This window comes from Carassius gibelio, chromosome A3 (genome assembly GCF_023724105.1).
Source record: "Carassius gibelio isolate Cgi1373 ecotype wild population from Czech Republic chromosome A3, carGib1.2-hapl.c, whole genome shotgun sequence".
Taxonomy (NCBI): Eukaryota; Metazoa; Chordata; class Actinopteri; order Cypriniformes; family Cyprinidae; genus Carassius; species Carassius gibelio.
The window spans coordinates 10,021,363-10,042,332 of NC_068373.1; the positions used below are offsets into that span (position 1 = coordinate 10,021,363).

At 39.1% G+C, this 20,970-nt stretch overlaps 1 protein-coding gene across 1 annotated transcript in view; it reads right to left on the reverse strand.

The window, feature by feature from the left end:
* LOC127945971 (ubiquitin carboxyl-terminal hydrolase 43) overlaps nt 1-20,706 on the reverse strand; it is a 74,123-nt gene extending 53,417 nt beyond the window's left edge. The window contains exons 1-2 of the mRNA XM_052542192.1: nt 19,844-20,706; nt 13,739-13,891 (exon numbers count right to left, since the gene is read on the reverse strand). Of these exons, the coding sequence (XP_052398152.1) occupies nt 13,739-13,891; nt 19,844-20,422 (732 nt within the window). The 5' untranslated portion in view covers nt 20,423-20,706. The remainder of the gene's footprint in view (nt 1-13,738; nt 13,892-19,843) is intronic.
* Nucleotides 20,707-20,970: the final 264 nt, after the last annotated feature.

The window sequence follows — 20,970 nt, forward strand, 5'->3', positions numbered from 1 at the left end:
GAGAAAGGTCTTTATATTGACTATTGAAAGGTGTTTTGTATAATGTTGTGCACTCTTATGTACTGTACGTACAGTATGCTGGAATCGTCTTACAGCTACATTTCAGGACAACATAAGTCTTGGATATCTCATAGAATTGATCATAAATATGTTTTTTGTTGATGTTGGTCAAATTTCATTAGAAACAGACTACAGTATTCTCACTTGATTTTATTATTTCATTAAATTCAGATCTGTGACATTTCTAATAAGGAAATTAATCAAATCGGCCTTACAAATGTAAAACAAAACAAACAAACAAACAAACAAAAAAAACATTAGAAAATCACTTCCAGCGGGCATATACTTCTGCTTAAAACAAAATGTAATTTCTGACCCTGGTTGACACCCATAACTTTTATAACAAAATTTTAAGAAAAGAAAAACTGGCCTCTTGGTATTAGCCAGAATTTTAATAAATCCCAGTATTATTCTAATCTTGTGTAACCAGACTTTTGAATTCAAATTCTGTGTTTTCTTATAAAAAAAAAAAACATATCTAATTAGTTAATCATAAGACTTTAGCAATTTCATTTATCTTTTCAATTCCTTTACAACATTGCACTTATTTATTTGTTTGCTGTCAAAAATTCTGCACATAGTTGATTTTTAATACATATTTCTAATGATTAATTGTTCATAATCCAAGTTAAACCAAACTTTTATTTTGTTGATTTGTAGCAAAGATTTGTAACAATTGAATGAATCTTTCAATCAAATGTAAGATAATTTCAGTCAATTTCTGTTGAGAAATGAGCCCCGTATCCTAGAGCGATCCTGTGCCTGTATGTTTGTTTGGTTTGTGTTGAGATGAAATGCTTCAAATTAATATTTCATCTCATTAGTGTGACTGATCAATAACATTGTGCAAACAGACAATCTCCTTATCTGTTTAGGAAGAGGAAGTGAAGCTCTGCTAAGCAATAGCTAAGAATAAAAAGAGTCCAATAAGGACATGCACAAAAAAAGTGTCTTTTTCAAAGTTCTCTCTTGCTCTATGTCTTTCTCTAGAGGTGGGCAACAATTCATCCAGCAATGCTGTGAGACTCTGGCTTCCTACCTTGTGCTGGTTTCTATGGAGATGCCAGTAGGCAAATACACAAAGAGACGGAGAGAGACGGAGATAAAGAGTGAAGGGGAAAGAAAATCTAGTCCTCCATGGAGAAGAGCTCTTGGCAAGCTTTCAGAACTGGATGCAGAGAAGCATTTATTGCCTTTCAGACATCGACAGGGAGAACTGAGAGTATGCGAAAAGAATAATAATGAGGGGCACTTCATGAAGCGTATTTACCTCTGTGAGGCACCTGTGACAGAATGAAAGGGAAATGGGCTCTAATGAAAGGGGGGGTGAAATGCTCGTTTTCACTCAATATCCTGTTAATCTTGAGTACCTATAGAGTAGTACTGCATCCTTCATAACTCCAAAAAGTCTTTAGTTTTATTATATTCATAAGAGAAAGATAGTCTGTACCGATTTTTCCCGGAAAAACATGACCGGCTGGAGGCGTGACGTGTGGGCGGAGCTAAAGAATCAGGAGCGCCAGTAGGCTTTTGTGTTGAGAGCATGTGGAAACTGTGACATTACCGTGAGGGAAAAACCATCATCCAAAACAAACCATGACTAACAGTCAGATTCAGCCGTTTATTTATGATCCAGAATCAGATCGCGAGGCTGAAACTGAACGAGAGCAGCAGCAGCAACGACTCGCTCCGAGCGGGGCTCGAACCCGGGTCTCCGGCATGGGAGGGGACGCACTAACAAGGAGGCAGAGATATTTTAAGCAGTTTTACTCACCGCATGCGGTTCCAACACATGATCGTGACCCTTTTTCGTTGGGATTGCATCATCCTTAAGAAATAAACGATACACAAATCCGTCGTCAAACTGGGCCTTGTTTGTAAAACAAGCATCTTCGAAATGCAGGGAACAAACAAAAACACTTGCACAACTCCGTTGATGCTCTGTAAAAATAAACTCCATCCACTGGTCCCGTAATGCTGTTTTTTTTTGGTAATATGTGCAGGGTTGTCTTGCCCTGGCAACCAAAAACACACTTCTTTTGTGACTTTTCGCGACGCTCTCGCTCTGATCAGTGAATCGCTCTGATCAGTGAAATGTCTGTGCTGCTCAGCCTCGCTATACATGAGCGCGCGCTCTTCCGGCAGACGTGCCCTAGGACCCATATAAGGAAATTCCGCTCCATCTAACGTCACACAGAGCCATACTCGAAAAAAACTTTCCGAAACTTGTGACAAACCGGAAGGAGTATTTTGGGAACAAAAATACTCCTTCAAACGTACAACTTAATTTTTTAAACTTTGTCCATGTTTAGCATGGGAATCCAACTCTTTAACTGTGTAAAAAACTCAGTATGCATGAAATAGCATTTCACCCCCCCTTTAAAGGAAGGGCCTGATATTAATATATCACAATATCAATATCACTGGTCACAATTCTGAGAGCATTTCTTATTATTATTTTTATTAAAAAAAAGCAAAAAAAAAAAAAAAAGTCACTGCTATCTCGTGGCGTATTCGTAATTATTCGTACATATTTTAGAGGTGGCTAATTCGTATGATTTCTGCGATGGTTACATTTATGGGCGGTATTAGGTGTGGTCTTTCATACAAATTCCTATGAATTTGCCACCTCGTGAAATACGTACAATTTTTGAAGTGACGTAGTATGAATTTGTACGAATTAGCCACTTTGTTAAATTTGTACGAATTGCCATGAGATCAGGTTGGCTGGGTTAATAAGTTCGGACCGCTCATTTGCACACTGACATGGCTGTAAATCACTGTTTATGATTGACTAACCGTAATAATGTATAAGATTTGCATTTAAACTGAAAGCAGAACTCTATGTTCAATGTTAACTTTATTTATAAAGCACATTAATACAACAGATGTTGACCACAGTGTTGTACATGAGACAATTCAGCAAAATAATTTAATCACTTTCAAATTCTATATCACAATTCTATATTCAAATTCTATATCACAACTAACAGAACACAAACCTAAATAAAACCTAAGACTCATTGAGGCAATTGATAAAAACTTGTTTTACCCCTAACACAGCACTCATGCATGCTCAAACGCTACAGGAAAAATAGTAGAGGTTTAAACTCTTGAAGTGTAGATGTTTTGGTGATTGTTAAGGACTGTATAATTTGACTAGTCTTTGGAAGGTTGTGACCACCAGGGGGCATCGATTAGAATGCAGACGAGATGTAGGTATAAAGGTAATGTGGGTGGTTCTGAAATAGAGATACAGACATAAATCAGTAAAAATGTAAACTCTATATAAATAACAAAGAATTAGGGCTGTCACTTTTGTGAATAAAGCATTTTCGATTTTTTAGACATTAGTGTTCATTGAATCGATTGTAAAATCGATTTTCCATGACTAAAAAAAAAGACGTTTCCTTTTTTTAACGGCAAATAAGGGACGAACTTAAAGAGAGCGCTGGAAACGCACAAGTCAGCAATATTTCTTATTTATTGGCATTAGAGCTGTAATCGGGCATTGAAAGTTAATTTTGATTGACAGCTTTTTAAAAGCCTGAGCCCGTTTGCAGCCCGACATTCAAATGTGCGCACACACACATCTCTTTTATCTTTTGTCAAGAATGAGTCATTTATACATATAACATAATTTTTTCATAACTAACGTAGACTAGGCCACTTGGAAGTTGGAATAAAGATGGGAGTCACACTGAAGGCATCAAGGGCTATTTGACCAAGAAGGAGAGTGATGGGGTGCTGCTCCAGATGACCTGGCCTCCACAGTCACCGGACCTGAACCCAATCCAGATGGTTTAGGGGTGAGCTGGACCGCAGACAGAAGGCAAAAGGAGACTTGTTGGCACAATTGCTAAGCATCTCTTGGGGAACTCCTTCAAGACTGTTGGAAGACCATTTCAGGTGACTACCTCTTGAAGCTCATCAAGAGAATGCCAAGAGTGTGCAAAGCAGTAATCAAAGCAAAAGGTGGCTACTTTGAAGAACCTACAATATGACATATTTTCAGTTGTTTCATACTTTTTTGTTATGTATATAATTCCATATATAATTCTACATGTGTTAATTCATAGTTTTGATGCCTTCAGTGTTAATCTACAATTTTCATAGTCATGAAAATAAAGAAAACTCTTTGAATGAGAAGGAGTGTCCAAACTTTTGGTCTGTACTGTATATATATATATATATATATATATATATATATATATATATATATATATATATATATATACATATACATATATATATATATACATGTGTATATATATATATATATATATATATATATATATATATATATATATATATATATATATATATATATATATATATATATATGATCTGACATATACATTTATACATATACGGTTTACATAATATAATATTATTCGGATAATGCTAACGTAATCTGGTGTTGCTCTCCAAACTGATGGAAAAACACTTGAGCCACTAGCAGAACATCTCTAGCAGTGTGCTGCCAAGTTTAAAGGCTCACCTCACACTCTTAAAAAAGCAGCGTCATAGAAGAACCATTTTTGGTTCCCCAAAGATCCTTTCAGTAAACAGTTCTTTAAAGAAACTAACTAAAACTATTTTTGCAATGGGAAGATTCCACGGATGTTAGAGGTTTTCATGGAACCATTGATCCCAATAAAGAACCTTTATTTTAAGTGCAGACAGTAGTGCTCACACTGCTGCTTCTCTGCTCAGGTAGGTTGGATTGCACTATTTCCATACTATCACCGTGGATAGTTTTAGAAATTCCTTGATATGCCGGACATCCAACACCGAGCCCTTTGTCTCACAGATGTACAGCAGCAGGTGGTTTTCACCACACCAGAAGTCCTCCAGCAGCTTTCTCTACTCTGACTCATCTCCATTACTGATGCGGATACTACAAATACTGTATGAGTTCACAGAAAACATCTACAGGTGGTACGAACTAGTGTTACATTGCAAAACTCTCAGTGTCATGGCCTCAAAAACTCCTGCAGAGACAATAGTCTCGCCTTCTTGATTAGAAACAAACTTCTTCAGACATATACAAGTTTGCAGTTATGCAAGAGAACACAACTTTTGAATTCAATTATATGTTATATTATTTTATTTTACATTTTGTTTTGTTTTGTTATGTGTAATGATTCAAACAAATCTCCATATTCATCGGGAAGAAGGAGGCGGGAACCGGCGCACAATCAAAAACACTTTAATATTCAAAGTAAATACAAAACAGCGCGTCAGCCCCTCACGGCGACTGACGCGCACAAATAAAAGCCAAAACATAAAATAATATCCCAGGCCTGGTCCTCTCTCGTCCTTCACGGTCGTCGCTCCAGTTTTATATCCTTCCATCTCCTACGTGGGACTCGATACTAGCGGTGGGGCTCAGGTGTAGCTCATCTCCAATCACTACACCTGCCGTCACTCCTCGTTCCCACGCCTCTCGGCCCCGCCCCACTCGCCACATACCCCCATCGCCCCTCGCAGGCCGGGGGGTACTCCCGAGACTGCGCTCTACTCCCCCCCCCCCCCCTTTCCTCCGGGGGAGACCGCTCACGGGGACCTGCGGGAACCTGGGGGTAGGACAGACGAGGCGAGAGAAAAGGAGATGGAAGGAGGAGCGACAGGGACGAGAGAGGGGAGAGAGGAAAAAAAAAATTAAAAATCCGGTTCCCAGACGCACTGCTGCTCGGCCCTCCACCAGCTGGGTTGATCTCCTCCGCGGTGCCCGGCGGTGGCACTGGACGGCCCTCGGCGGACGGCACGACACTCCTCCGCCGCCCGGTGGACGGCGACGGCTCCTCCGATTTTGGGCAGCGGCAGGAGTCCCCCGTTCCCTGCCCCTCCGGATTCCGTCACGGAGGCGGCAGGCTCCGGCCCCCTGGCGAACGGCGCCGACTCCTCCGCTCCCTCACGGACGGCAGCCGCCCCTCCTTGTCGTGGGCGGTCGGCAGCGAGCTCGCCCGTCCCCGGCAACTCGCTCCAGCCCACCGCCTCGAGCGTCCATGGCGGCACACACCTCGCCAGCTCGAGGGCACCGCGGATTCACCACAGCGGCGAGGGATCTTCAGCAGCGCGTCCCTCCTTCTCCCGGGCTTCGGCACCACTGTAATGATTCAAACAAATCTCCATATTCATCGGGAAGAAGGAGGCGGGAACCGGCGCACAATCAAAAACACTTTAATATTCAAAGTAAATACAAAACAGCGCGTCAGCCCCTCACGGCGACTGACGCGCACAAATAAAAGCCAAAACATAAAATAATATCCCAGGCCTGGTCCTCTCTCGTCCTTCACGGTCGTCGCTCCAGTTTTATATCCTTCCATCTCCTACGTGGGACTCGATACTAGCGGTGGGGCTCAGGTGTAGCTCATCTCCAATCACTACACCTGGCCTCACTCCTCGTTCCCACGCCTCTCGGCCCCGCCCCACTCGCCACATAATGTTATTCCCAAGACCCTACATAGGAAGAGCTGTTTAGAAAGTGGATGGGTGTAATTATTTTATTTTTTTACAGCCATCGTTTATCAATGGATGGCACTATCAACTGAGTTAGTATGAAAACAGTCTGACAAGGTAAAAAGAATGTGTAAAGCTGAAAGAATTTTGGACCCAATCATGATTACATCACGGTAAATTAACTAATGTGGGTTTTGCACCTCTCTATATCGCTGTCCTCCAGTCCATATGTCCAGAACAAGCACCTCTTTCATCGACTTGTTCACAAAAGCTTCCTTTCATTCTGTTGAGAGATGGCTTCACACCAGTTCTGTTTCCAGAGTGATCCCCAGTGAAGGGAATGCCAAAAATAAGTGGCTCAGAGGTCAATGAGTGTGTTTGAGAGAAATGGAAAGAGAGACAGTAAAATAGATACATGTAGATCTAATCTTTTATTTACAGACATGCTGACATAATGTATGTCTTTAAAAGTCAGTCTGAAAATGTCTGCTGGACCCTTGCTGTGTCTTCACACCAATGTTGTTTTCGTCAACGATGACGATAACAAAATGATTTCGTTGACGCACCTTTTTTTTATGACGATAACGCGACGATGACTAGCTAAAAATGGCTCTAATGTGACTAAAACATGACGAGACTTTTTCGAGTTTTCGTTGACGAGACGAGACGGAACGAAAATTATTATAAGTCTGACGTTCACAATGCATGTCATTTCTGCCTGTTTTGGAGAAGCACCCGGCTGCAGCCTGCAGATCGAGGCGGGGCTTCACCTGGTGCGGGGATGCACATACTTTTAAATGCGCACTTGAGCAGCGCAGCACACTGTGACTCCATGTTGCTTTGAGCACATTCTGCACCCGCGATGTGCATACGCGCTTTGTGCGCTCTGTTTTGAAGCGTTTCATATTATCATGGGTTTGAGCACTGAAAGATTATTAAATGCCTCTATTTTATACCTAGCCTACACAATACATTTAAAATGAGCATAATTTAATTGTATATTATTTGTGTGTAGTGTAGGCTATATAAATACATACACTTCTTAGCTCTTGACATTCATATATAAAATTGTGATATTTGCTGCAGGGTGAGGGCTTCGATAACTCTCTTTTTTGACCATACATGTGTTTGCATCCCTGAATGTTTGTGTCACTTTTATTAGACAGGGTTGTATGATGTTTGTGTTTACAAATAATATGCATCTTGTTGTTGCACTGGCAGACAAGTTGAAGCACAAGTTGTAGAGAATAAGTATGTGTTCCTCAATAGCTTATATTTTTGGCATGTTGTTCATTGCACTTTAGCAATTTCTCAAATAAAGCCACAATTGCCAAAGTAAGAATGTTTCTATTCCTGGCTTTTTGTTTTTTACTAAAATTGACTAAAACTTGACTAAAACCTTTTTGCGTTTTCGTCGACTAAAACTTAACTAAAACTATCAAGTTTATAAGTGACTAAAATGTGACTAAAACTAAAAAGCATTTTCGTCCAAAAGACTAAGACTAAAACTAAAAGGGCTGCCAAAAACAACACTGCTTCACACTGACTAGGGCTGTCAAAATGGCTGAAAAACGAAATTCAAATTTGCAATTAAATATGAATTCGCCTTTGGCTTCTCTTCTGAGGCCACAAGAGGGTGCATTGGGCAAAATATTAATAATGCACGTTTATTCAAAGCATAAGAAAATATGACTGTGAAAAAAGTGCATACTATTTTAAATAATGTTTATAAACCAATTATAAGTAAGTAGCTTAAAGAACTATAAACAAAACAGTATCATGTGTGCATGCATAGTTTAATACAAAGGGGTGAAAGCCAATCACACAGAGTAAATTTTTCATTTAAACATGAGATGCAGTGGGATGGGGAAAACTCACCATAAAGTCTCAAGATATGTTTTTTTTTTATTTTTTCATATATAGAACCCACCTTAATTTTCCATGGCTTTCTAAACATGCAGCTCTTTTGTGCGAGACGCGAGTGTAATGCTGATAGAAGATATCCCTCTCTAGAAATGCGTGAAATGGCGTTATTTCGTTTATTTTCTTACGTATTACGTTTCTGAAGCTTGGTGCTGACCCAACAAAGGCGATCTGATTTGCTGACACCTGCGTTGGCACTTGAAAATTTGAAAAGATTTAAACTTCTGCCGCGAGCAACGGATTGTATGCGATGCGACAGACCTACAATTTATTTTGCCAACACTTGACATCACTCCATTCAAAGTTAACGATTGGTGTTGATGCTGACACCCCGTGTGGATGTTGCGTTACTGTGGTAAACGTGGGTGGAAAATGAAAGATTTTGAGGCCATGAATTAAGAATTTATTCCTACAATTTATTTTACAATTAACAATTAATTTGTTCCACATTTTAGTTAAATCATGGGTCACATTAGAGAACAAATGAATGAAACGTGGCCTGTGGCCTCAATCTCGTAAGTCATAGAAATGACCATCGATACTTTTAATCAATTAAATTTCTTATCGAAAATGAATTGATTGTTGATTAATCATGGACATCCCTAGTGTGAATGGAACAGCACTGGACAATAGTGCGAAAAAGAGCCGCTCTGCTGTACAAATGTGTGTCTGCCATGTGTTGCGTGTTGACTCCAGTTGCACGTTCATACAAACAGTATCAGAGACACTACTGTAAGTTGCTGTGTAAATGGGACATTTTAAGACTCAAACCCATAAGTAAATGCGGTTGTCGATCACAAAAATTATCGCATGTTCTTACAGTGTAATGCCACAGGCCTTTATGTGGGTGCCTGGAACATATCTTAAAAGAAAAAAGAACTGGCTTTTAATGATGGATCAAGTTCAGTCACAAAGGGCACCAAAAGAGAGTAGATGAAAGTACTGCTCAGAGATAATAAGCTGGGCTCTAGCCACAGGCGTAGCCAGAGGAGCTGAACTGCTTCATGGCACAAACACACACATACACAAAGATCATCTGTTAGAAACAGTACAGCACTGCGCTACCAGACTCAAACTCTCACATGTTGGTTCATCACTAAGCAGAGGTTTAAATTTGAGTCACTAAACAAATGATTAATTACTGAACAAAACCAACGACATCAAATCACTTCTGATAACTATTTAAGTGCTGTTGAGTTCAAAAAGAGACAATCAGCATGGTGCCAGTGGCAAAAAAATGTTTTTGTGCTAAAAGTCATCTAATTAGTAAAAGCCTATGGGATGCCACACTTCTAAGTGTTAAAGGTATAGTTCACCCAAAAATGAAAATTAGCCCATGATTTACTCAGCCTCAGGGCGTCCAAGGCGAATCTGACATTCCTCTTTCAGACAGTTATATTTAAAATCGTCTTGGCTTATTTCAAGCTGTATAATGGCAGTGAATGGTGCCCCTGTTTTTAAAGCGGATAAAAGTGCATCCATCCATCATAAAATTACTCCACACGGCTCCAGGGCATTAATTAAGGCCTTCTGATGCGAAATGATGCATAAGTGTAAGAAAAATATAGATTTTTAAAGTTGATGAAGTGTAATCTCCAGCTTCCAGTCGCTCAAGCAGGCGTGTTTACGACAAGGCATTTGAGCGTATGACGTAGTCGCAGCGGAAGGCGAAATGTAAGCTCTGTGGAGAGAGTGACGAACGCAGAAGCACAGAGGAGAAAGCAAAAATGTCAGAGGATTTAGATATAAGGCAAGGGGAGAATGAGGATTTTTGCCTAGTCATATTTATTTGAACCAGAGTACACCGACCAGGAACTCGGCGAGATGGAGGAGGCTGCAGCGGCACAAACTACAGATGTAGTTCATGTGGTTTCCCTGTGCTGTAAACAAAACTTGGTTCTCGCGAGACTACACTCTTCACCCCGGAGCTTATGTTGTACCTTCCGCTACACCTATGTTATCATCTTTTTCCTACAGAAGGCCTTTATTAATACCCCAGAGCCATGTGGACTTTGTTTGGCAGCAAAACAGGGGCACCATTCACTGCCATTATACAGTTTGAAAGAGCCAGAACAATTTTTTATATGACTCTGATTGGATTCGTCTGAAAGAGGAATGTCAGATAAGCCTAATATGAGGCAGCATTAGAGGTTACAGAAATTGAATATGCCCAAACTGTGTATGTGAGCAACACACAGTAGTGGTGTTTCATATAGTTCAGAGAATGAGTGAGTGATTCACCAATAGAGGGTCATCTTGTTGGTTCCTGAATGTATCAGTGCTTTTGAATCAATCGTTTGAGTGAATGATTCAATGACTCACTCAAACTGAACAAATCTTTTGAGTAAATTATTTAAATGAATCACTCATAAATACAGTCACTTGTCGCCAACTACTGACTCAAAGATGCAATTTGCTTTGGATTTAAAGGGGTCATATGATGCTGCTAAAAAGAACAATACGTTGTGTATTTGGTGTAATGAAATGTGTTTATACATTTTAAGGTAAAAAAAAAAACACATTATTTTCAACATACTGTACATTATTGTTTCTCCTCTATGCCCCGCCTTTTTTAACGCATCGATTTTTACAAAGCTCATCGGTCTGAAAAGCAAGGTGCTCTGATTGGCCAGCTATCCAGTGCTTTGTGATTGGCCAATACCTCAAGCATGTGACGGAAATGTTACGCCCCTTAACATGTTGTGATGCCCTGACCGGCTGGAGCGATGAGACATAAACATAAAACCCATTATAAACATGATTTCTAGTCATGTCCACTTTTGGAAAGCCAAACAAAGTAGTTTTGCTTTCACAGTGAAACACAGTGTCTATACGACATGGCGGCGGCAGCAACAACAATACTACAATGAGAATAAAAGATACCGTATTTTCCGGACTAAAAGTCGCACTTTTTTCATAGTTTGGCTGGTCATGCGACTTATAGTCAGGTGCGACTTATTTATCAAAATTAATTTGACATGAACCTCTTGGTGCTTAGTTCTAAATAAATGCGACTTATAATCCAGTGCGACTTATATATGTTTTTTTCCTCGTCATGAAGTATTTTTGGACTGATGCGACTTATACTCATATACTTATAGTCCGAAAAATAAGGTACACCTTCATTCTTTGCGTGAACATTTGGGCGGCGTTATGCAAATCTTCCCACATCATAACGTAGACATATTGGGGCGTGTGGGCTTGTCTCAACTTTGATAAAGAATATCTCTTTGGATTTGAGGCTTTAGACTTTGCAACTTTACAGATCTTCTTCATGCACCAAGAGCTTGTGACACTCCAAAGAGAAAGAAAAAACTGAAATTGCATCATATGACCCCTTTAATTAAATATAAATAAGTTCAATAAATAATTCATATAAATAATTCATATCTAAATATGAATAAGCTTTTAAAATTATTAACATTGCATGTTTTCCTTTAGGCTCATAGTGCACCACATAAATTAGAAAACTACATAAGTTCAAATAATTCACTTTTTTCTTTTTTTTTTTTTTGCTATGTATTGTGCTATTATGTTTTCTATTTATTTAGTTTTGTCCAAATGATTGTTTTGGTAGACAACAACTCTGTACTTTACAATGGTGATTAGCTTTTTTTTAAATCTGTTTGAATAAATTTGTTGGCAAAAGATCTCATCTGACCTCAGAAGAAGCCATCACTAATCAAAGCTCTTGTAAAGTTAAGTGAATTTCAGCTGTTTACACTTGTGAATTTAAAAATAGCATAGGCTTTCTTCAGACAAGAAGAGCTCTGATAGTTGGCATGAAAGCAGATTTTTAGAGATGTTCAGCCTTCTATAGCTAGAGCACTGCATGGAGAAAAATATACCTTTGTCCCCCAGTTGTTTGAAACTGCCTGACAAAAAGTTTCTAAATAAGGCAGCGGCTTTATTAAAGAAAACATTCTTCTTCATTATTGAGGCTCTGCTGTGTTTAATCTCTAGTGGATATACGGTGCAGTAATAATGGCTAATATATGAAAACCTTCTTGCCCAAACTTTTCTCCTTGAGTGGCAATAATTGCGGACGATTCTGCAACTTGCTGCCATAGTGATGTGGCTATATTTGAGGTCCAGAATTAGTGGAAACCTTTGTACACATGTACACCTGCGAAACGCTATGGGTTTCAAATCAATTTCAGCCCCAATCCCCATGAATCTCGCTTTGTCAAGATCACAGCCACTGTGAAAAGCTATTCATCTGGGCAATTCCAAGGTTATGCACAAGAAGACCACTGTAGTTCAATGCATGCTATGGGGCTTGGCATACATCTCCATATTTCATAAACAGATGTGTTGTTTACGGGAGGCAGGGGTGTGTACAGTAGACAAGACTCACTGACCTTGCCAAGTTACTGTGATGGTGAAGGTGATAGCTGTTTATTTCAGCTAAGACTGTTGGCTAAAGTCAAGCCCTACCTGCCACGTAAGGAGTTTGAAAGTGTAACTCATGCTTTTATAACATCTAGACTAAACTACTATAACACTTTATAAGTCGCTCTGGATCTTTATAAGTCATCTCTTCAACACTTACAGTTAGTCCAAAATGCAGCAGCTCGGCTTTTGACTGGGACTAAAAAGTATGAGCACATCACCCCTGTCCTAGCATCACTACACTGGCTTCCTGTGCGCTTCAGGATTGACTTCAAGATTTTATTGTTTGTTTTTAAGATTTTAAGTGCGTATTTATTAGAGCTTTTACATGTCCATGCTCCCGTTAAAGCATTGAGGTCATCCAATCAGGTGCTCCTCAATGTTCCAAGAACTAGGTTAAAAAATAAAGGTGACCGAGCTTTTTCAGTGGTGGCACCTAATTTGTGGAATAGTTTACCTGTACACACAAGAACTGCTCAGACTGTTGGAATTTTTAAGTCATTTCTTAAGACACACTTGTATTCCTTGGCTTTTATATTGAGCTGAGCTGTGACATTGTGATGTTTTTACTGTATTTGTCTTATTTGTGTGTGACTCTCTATTTTTCTTTTTTGGACATTGTTAAGCACTTTGGTCAACCATGGTTGTTTTTAAATGTGCCATGTAATTAAATTGAACTGAACTGGACTGTTTGGTCATATCAGGGTTTAGAAAAGCTGTTGGTAACTCATACTAGTCCTCATATTGCAGCTATTTTAGGTGATGATTTGTGGTTTGGGGTATAATAATATATCATAACATGAGGAAAAAATCAAATTTTGAGCCAAATGCTGAGATTGAATATTTCATCATTTCTGTTTCACGCCCCGGGTGGGTTCTGAGACATGCACGCTCTTACCTTGCCACTTGATTTGCTTCTGTTATTCCCATTGGGGAGGGCTGAAGATGAGTTGACGTCCTCATGGAGGCAGTCCAGAAGCCAGAGCAGGAATTCAAGAGCGTCATGCTGGGAATTCCCCCGGAACTGTGCACCATATTTAGATACCATCATCTGGACAAGAAACCAGATAAAGGTCACACAAGTAGTAGTACTATCAGATTGTCTATAAATATAGACAACACAAAAAGTTACTAAACATGATCCTGTTTGTTCCCTCCACATATGCGATCCTGAGTTATCTAATGAATCTCTAGGAAAACAAATCCTCAAGTGGTTAAATGATGGCCACAGTGGATCTGACTCAGAACAAACTGTTTGTCAGATACTGAGATGTGATGGAGAGCAGATGGAGGATGTAAATTGCATTCTGTTATACAGTGAATGATGCTCATCACTGCTGATCATGACAACAACTGTGCAAATGAACAAATGAAGAATCCTCCTCAGATCTGCGATCACAGAGTTCTTATGAAATGCATTGGCACCCCTCTCCCCCTTTTAAATACTTTTATTCAAAAGTGACAAATGTACAATAAAAAAGTCTATTTCAAATAAATGTTGTTATTTTGAACATATATTCTTATCAAGTAATCCTTAAAATATGACATGGTTTCCACAAAAATATTAAGCAGAACAACTGTTCATCAACTTTGACAATAATAATAATTGTTTCTTGAACAGGAAATCAGCGTACTAGAATGATTTCTGAAGAATCATGTGACACTGGAGTAATAGATGCTGAATATTCAGCTTTGCGTCACAGGAATAGATTTTACAATATATCAAGTAGAAATTTGTTATTTTGAATTGAAATAATATTTTACAATATTACTGTTGATTGTTGTATCTTGCTGACCAAAAGACTAATTTCAACATGACTTGAAGGTGACATCATTTAAAGTAGTCTTGAATAGCAGGTGTATTTTAAAACATAACTTTAATGCTGAGTGACATAAAGATTAATTACAGAGGCATTAACCGTAGGAACTCAATCAGCTGGGAGCAAATTGCAGATAATAATATAAAGCCGTAGGCCTATAGAATGAGATAACTTAAGGATCTTAACATTAGTCATATAGTGAGAAAGTGGGTCATATGGTCACATCGTTTAAAACCATCCTCAAAAGAAAGCCTTCAAAGTTTTGGAATGGTATCCTCCACTAAATGCCTCGTCCTCAAAGGAGTTATTCAGAGGAACAACAATTTATTCAAAGCACATTCTAATTAAAAGAATGTGACAGAGAAACTGCTATATACCCTTCAAAGAGGTCAAAAGGTCACAAGACACGTTGTGAGAAGGAAAATGTTGCCCAATGTTTCATTTATAACATATGGTCAACAGTCACTGGAGAATATTTTAATTCTGGCCCTGTAAAATGTCTTTGGTGTGTGTGAAAGCTTTGAGAAATGTAGGCCTTAACTTATCTGTGATGGTATTAAAGAGAAGATTCCTGTCAGTTTTATACGAAAAGAAAAGCTTCCTTTTCATCAATGAGTTCTCAGGCTGAAGAGTGGTTTTGTGCAGAAACGGATGAACTAGTATTAGTATGGAAGCAGGTCCTTTAAGGAGACTTATAAAACAGAAAAACTACTGTTTTTTAGATGTTATCATACTCTTTTGATTTCCCTCCAGCCACATTCTAACAAAAATGTTTTGTATTGCATATATAGAGAAATACCCCAGTGTTTGTATATATTTCAGGACAGAAGAAATAAAAGCACCCAGAACCATCATACATTAATTAAAAAATTTAAAATAGTATTAGAGAAATTAGACAGTTAACATATCAAAGTTTTGAAATTATTTGGCAGTGCAATTTTCTTTCCATTTCATATTAAAACATGAATTTCCATTGAAGTTGTTAGTGATGACTGAATTTTGAAGACAATGCATGCACAATCATTTCTAACTGATGAGCTTAATTTCACTATTTTATTTTGTTATTTTATTCTATTTTTAAACACTTCCTGGTTTTCCACAACAACTTTCTGTGGCTACTTCTTTGCAGGTTGTACATACAATTTGGATGTTCTTATCTCAGACAGCATTTTATTACAGATTTCTATATGCCATTCCTTACAAGATGAGGCATCACTGTTTGGTTCCCTGCAAGAGAAAGGATGTATATTTTTAAACGCATACAGTTTCATCAACTTTTAGGAGTACACTGTGAAGTCAGAGCCACAATACATGATCTAAAAATGTTTATCTCTCGTTATTTTCATTTTCAATACTGACACAGCAGACTTGACTTAATGTAGACCCAGATCAACCATTAACTCTGGTACATTCCCCTCTGAGTTGGATAAGATAGACATCAGTCAGGAACTATACACAACATGACCTTGTGATCTGTGAAATACCAGCCTGTCATCCATCACCCGCATACCATCTCTACCAGCAAACTCCTTTACCCTTTCACAGCTCATTGGTTTGAGTTCCAGCTCACAAGTTACACAAGAAACCAGTCACTACTTATAATGCTTTCACTGTGTGATTCAGGTCCTTTTAAGTCTAATTAGAAAAAGATTGCACTTCATTAAAGCCGATATTAAGCAAATTAAGTTAAGCACAGTGGGAGGCTTAAATGATAGGGTAGAGCTCTTGATTGTTTATAGATGGCTCCCCATATCTGCGGTTAGGCACTTACTAACTCTCGCAGACGTTTGAGAAGCAGAGAGAGTTTATTTATGTCATCTCTAGACAAGATACGCTGGGCTCTGTCAACAGGAAAAAGCAAATCATGTCTCAGACAGCCTTGTGTGAATTTATGACACACAAACCATGAGACTCAGAATCAGATGAGACTGTTAAAGTCATGTTGTGTTGTTTTTAAGACACCCACAATACAACACAAATGATCTTTCAATTAGATTCATCCATAAATGTGTTGTTTTTGAGTTGGCACAGGCACAGCCTTATATTTTGCCTTGAGTGATCTTGTAATTCTCCAATCGTCTAGTCGGCCCAGACCGGGGACCTTGAAGGCAATCATTTCAGACTTCTGCTAGTAGGGTGTGAATAGAACTGGGTCTCTGTTTCATCAGAGGATCAGGTCTACTGTACCTTAGGCTACACTCCCACCTCTTCTCGATGATGCTTTTCCACTGAAATCTTTTCTGGATTTCTCCCACCTTCTAGTCTCTTTAGCTACTCCTTCCTCAGGATAAATGGCTTAACCCTGTGTGCAGCTTGAAGAAGCGGATGATATCATAATAGATTGTTTTTTTCTTAGTATAAAGATCATTTTAAGGATCTAAAGAACCTTTTTCCACTATAAAGAATCTTTTGGGGAATGTAAAGATTCCATGGTTGTTAAAGGTCCTTACTGGAACCATCCATGCCATTAAAGAACCTTTCTCTTTTAGGGGTGTTGCTGAATGAATTTCCTGGCATAATTGACTATATCTTTTATGTAGACAACAAACGCTGGACTAATATTCTGTGGACAATGTAACTGTCATCGTGAAACATTCATACTAGTAAACCTTTAGCTTTTTGCCATCTGCCCTCTCTGTCTTGAGCACTGTAGCAGCAAGCTCTTTAGTCATCATTTCTCTAGTAAATGTATAACGCTAGAAGTAGATTTCTGAGAAAGCAGAGTGTTACATAAGACCTGCGTTCCAGGTCGCACTCGTCTTTGAGGTGCATCTTATCTGAGAGTGCACTAGTTTTTAAGTTTACTCTGGTGATAATGTTAGCTGTGGAAAGTTTCTCATCCTGATCTGTTTTTTATTTAATTTTATTTTTTTGCTCAGAAGAGATCGTCCTGTGGGAAAGCATTGCTGGTCAAAGCAAACTGAGAAAGTGCCATGAGCTGATTTGAAGTTATTTGTAAAGCTGACACCACTAGAGGTTTTTTTTTTTTTTTTTCTGTCAACATCAAGATGTGTGTATTTTAGGTGCTGTACAGTCACCATCTCCAAGTTTTTCACCATTTGAATCACACTTCATTTTAATAGTCTATCTGGCATGGCATTAGCTACTTTTTAAAAGTACATATTCTCAATAAACAGAGTACTTTTGGCATTAAAAAAATGCATGCATAATCATTTTGCATGCTCTTTGAAGACCTTAACCCCTTTGCGTGCAAACATCGCTGACGGCCCCAGTTTATTATTGTTTCACTTTCACAGCACATTAAACATCACTGTCTTACTTCATCTGGACAAACTGTGCATCAATGGAAAGTTTAAAGACTCAAGCTTCGATATTTGACCAATATTTTGATAAAACATTGTTGCAGTGACAGATATTTAGTGATTTATGTCAGGAGTGCAAGATAATAAATCCGTATTATGCCACATTTTGAATAGAAATTCATAACTCACTCATATTCAGTCACGTCAAGAGCGGTTTATTTGTGTTCACATAGACTCACTGAACAGCGTCAAAAAGGATTTACAGACCAAAGATGCATATCTGCGGAGATATATGGATATATTTACTGATGTTTACTTCATATTTCTTCAGACAGAATCGTCATTTCTATTCATTTTCCACGGATTTACGCGATTAGATGATAAACAGCCTCTCCCAGCGATCTCTGTGTGCGTGCAGTAGTCACAGCTCGTGCGGTGTGTGACTCAGACTCTGATTGGGTCTTTCAAACGTCAATCTTAGAGTTTCATATCTGGACACCGCCCCATCGTGTCACATGCTTCCTGCACACTTCCTGGTAGTTATCTGGCCAAAACAACACTGAAACACCTCTGTACACACAAAATATCCGAATAATAAACCCGCGATTACGATAGTAAAGCTTGGTATGAGAATTTCTTGAGATCTGGGGCGTTTTTATAAAAAAAAATCGAAAATGTACATCGGAAATGCTAACTTGTGCAGCGATGAAAAAGGCTACAAATAACATATTTTTACAACAGTAAACGACCAAATTCCACCCCTGATCGCTAAAGGAAGTTATTATAAACACTCGATCGGGGTTTAAAGTGAGTTTTGAGTAAAAGTGTATTAATAATTTCATAAATTGTCAGATGTAGCTTGATGCTAACGTTAGCACCAATGCTTCTAATAGCAGGTGCTTTTCTTCTTCATAATGCATTTTTGTCTCAATAATTCACGTAAGGTCGTAAGAAAATGTTTTGTTGTATTTTTATAGTAAGACTTTTGATTAATAAGGGCTAAATGCAAAGAGAGACTGAAGTGAGATCGCTGCTTTGTTGCTTTGTAAAGCCTGAAAAACCACAATCAAGGCTAATAAAGGTGGAATAAAAACAAAAGAATAATGATAAAAGAATAATGCGGATAATGTGTCATACTTGGCGGAGGTGTGAAAGAACCGTTTGGTGAGAACAATACAATCATGATTCGGGCAGTTTTCAACAGTGAAAAATACACAAAGAGCACAGGAAAGTTTACATGTGAGATCTTATAGAGATGACAAGGGCCATAAATCAATCTGATTAGCCTTCTCTAAAAACACACATGACATGGCCTTAGAAAATATTTCATAAAATTCACAGTTTTACAGATTCGATTATGAAATTTTTTATGAAGTCTTGGAAGACTTGTGGCCTTAGCTACACTGTGTTTTCAAACTCATTTCCTACATCAACATTTTTTTAAATACATTTAAAACATATGTTTTTAATATTTTTATTTTTGGTTTTATGTTTGAGCTTATATATCTCTATTATCATAACAGTCTGAGTGATTCTGATTCCTGAACAGTAAACTTTAAAGTGTCAGCTTTGTGAACAAAGGTTGGTTATGTATCTAGTGAGAAAGAATCATGAGCAGAAACCTTTTTATTTTGGGTATGTAATTTCGGTCTCCATGCCAAAAAAGGGGGGTTACTAGTAAGGGGTTAAGAAGTTCTTCTAATGTATCATGCTGTAAAGCCTTATGGAACCCACAAGATCCTGTTCCTGAACTTTATGGACTCCTCTCTCGACCCCATAATAACGTTAAGAGCATTCCTTAAGAGTTCCTTAAAATGTTATATTTGAGGAACCTTTATGGCATGCGTAGATGATCGTGTACCTGCAGGATAAAAGAGTCAGTGACGAAATAGTAAAGGTATAATTTACTTGAGTCTATACCTTAAACTCAGCCGAGAGTTGAGGAGTGTATTGAAAAGTCCAGAGCGCTCGGACCAAAGACGCGAGCCGTTCCGTGACCTCTCCTTTCTCCTGCGGATCGTTCTCGTTCTTTATGAATCCGTTCATTGCCCTGTGACACAGGTCCAGTTTATATCGCTCCAGACACAGGTATTCAGCGAGCAGGTCCGTGTTGCTCAAGCACTGCACGACGGCGTTCATGAAGCAGGTGTTCCCGAGGTTCTTCAGACCCAGCACGCCTGGCGTTTTATCCCCGTACAGCGAGAACAGTCGCTCTTTCGCGGAGGAACGGCAGGGAAGCGAGGAACTTTTCTTCACCTGGCTGCTGTCCTCTTGTTTCACATGTTCCGAGTTTCCAGCGCAAGGTGCGCTTTCTCCAAACCCACCGTCATCCTCCTCAGCGTCCGAGCGCTCGGTTGTTTCTCCGTCGCTAGCCAAGCTCCCGAAACTTTTCAAGATCTTCCTCAGCAAACTTTCCACAGGTTTAAACGATTTCCTCCGGAACAGCTTCCCTGTGCGTTTCGTAGAGTCCTTTTTCGCTTTCTTGTCGCGTTTATCCATACTTCTCGATTGTTTACTAACCCGTTCAAGCACACAGGGTGTTATTATCCTCAACTGACGCTGCGTCGGTGTTTAGCATCGCGGGCGGACAGTAACGGTTTCACACGCATCTTACGCTCGCCTTGAAGGAATGATTGACAGGTAGCGCGGAAAGCACTCATGTGACGTAATAACGGCAGGCGGTTAGGAACGGACTACAGAATGGTGGACATTTAAACGACAGTCAGCACGAGCGCTCATGGAACTTCACATTGGCGGGAAGCTGCGAGCGATGGAATGATTGACAGGCAGAGCTGTCAGTACGGCAAGCCTACTGCTCAGCGTAACAAATTATACAGTGACTTTCAGGGGCTCGACTATTTTAAAGGAGTTTTAGTTTTTTAAAGTTATTTTTAAAGTAGGGCCTAGATGTTTAAATAACTAGCAATCTAGCTGTCTGTCGAGAATACTGTAACAATGTGGAGCCCCCTGCTGTTTAAATGTCAGAGGTGTCAAGTCAGGCTATGTTGAATGCTCCTCATGGAGCTCCAGTGACCAGCCATTGACCT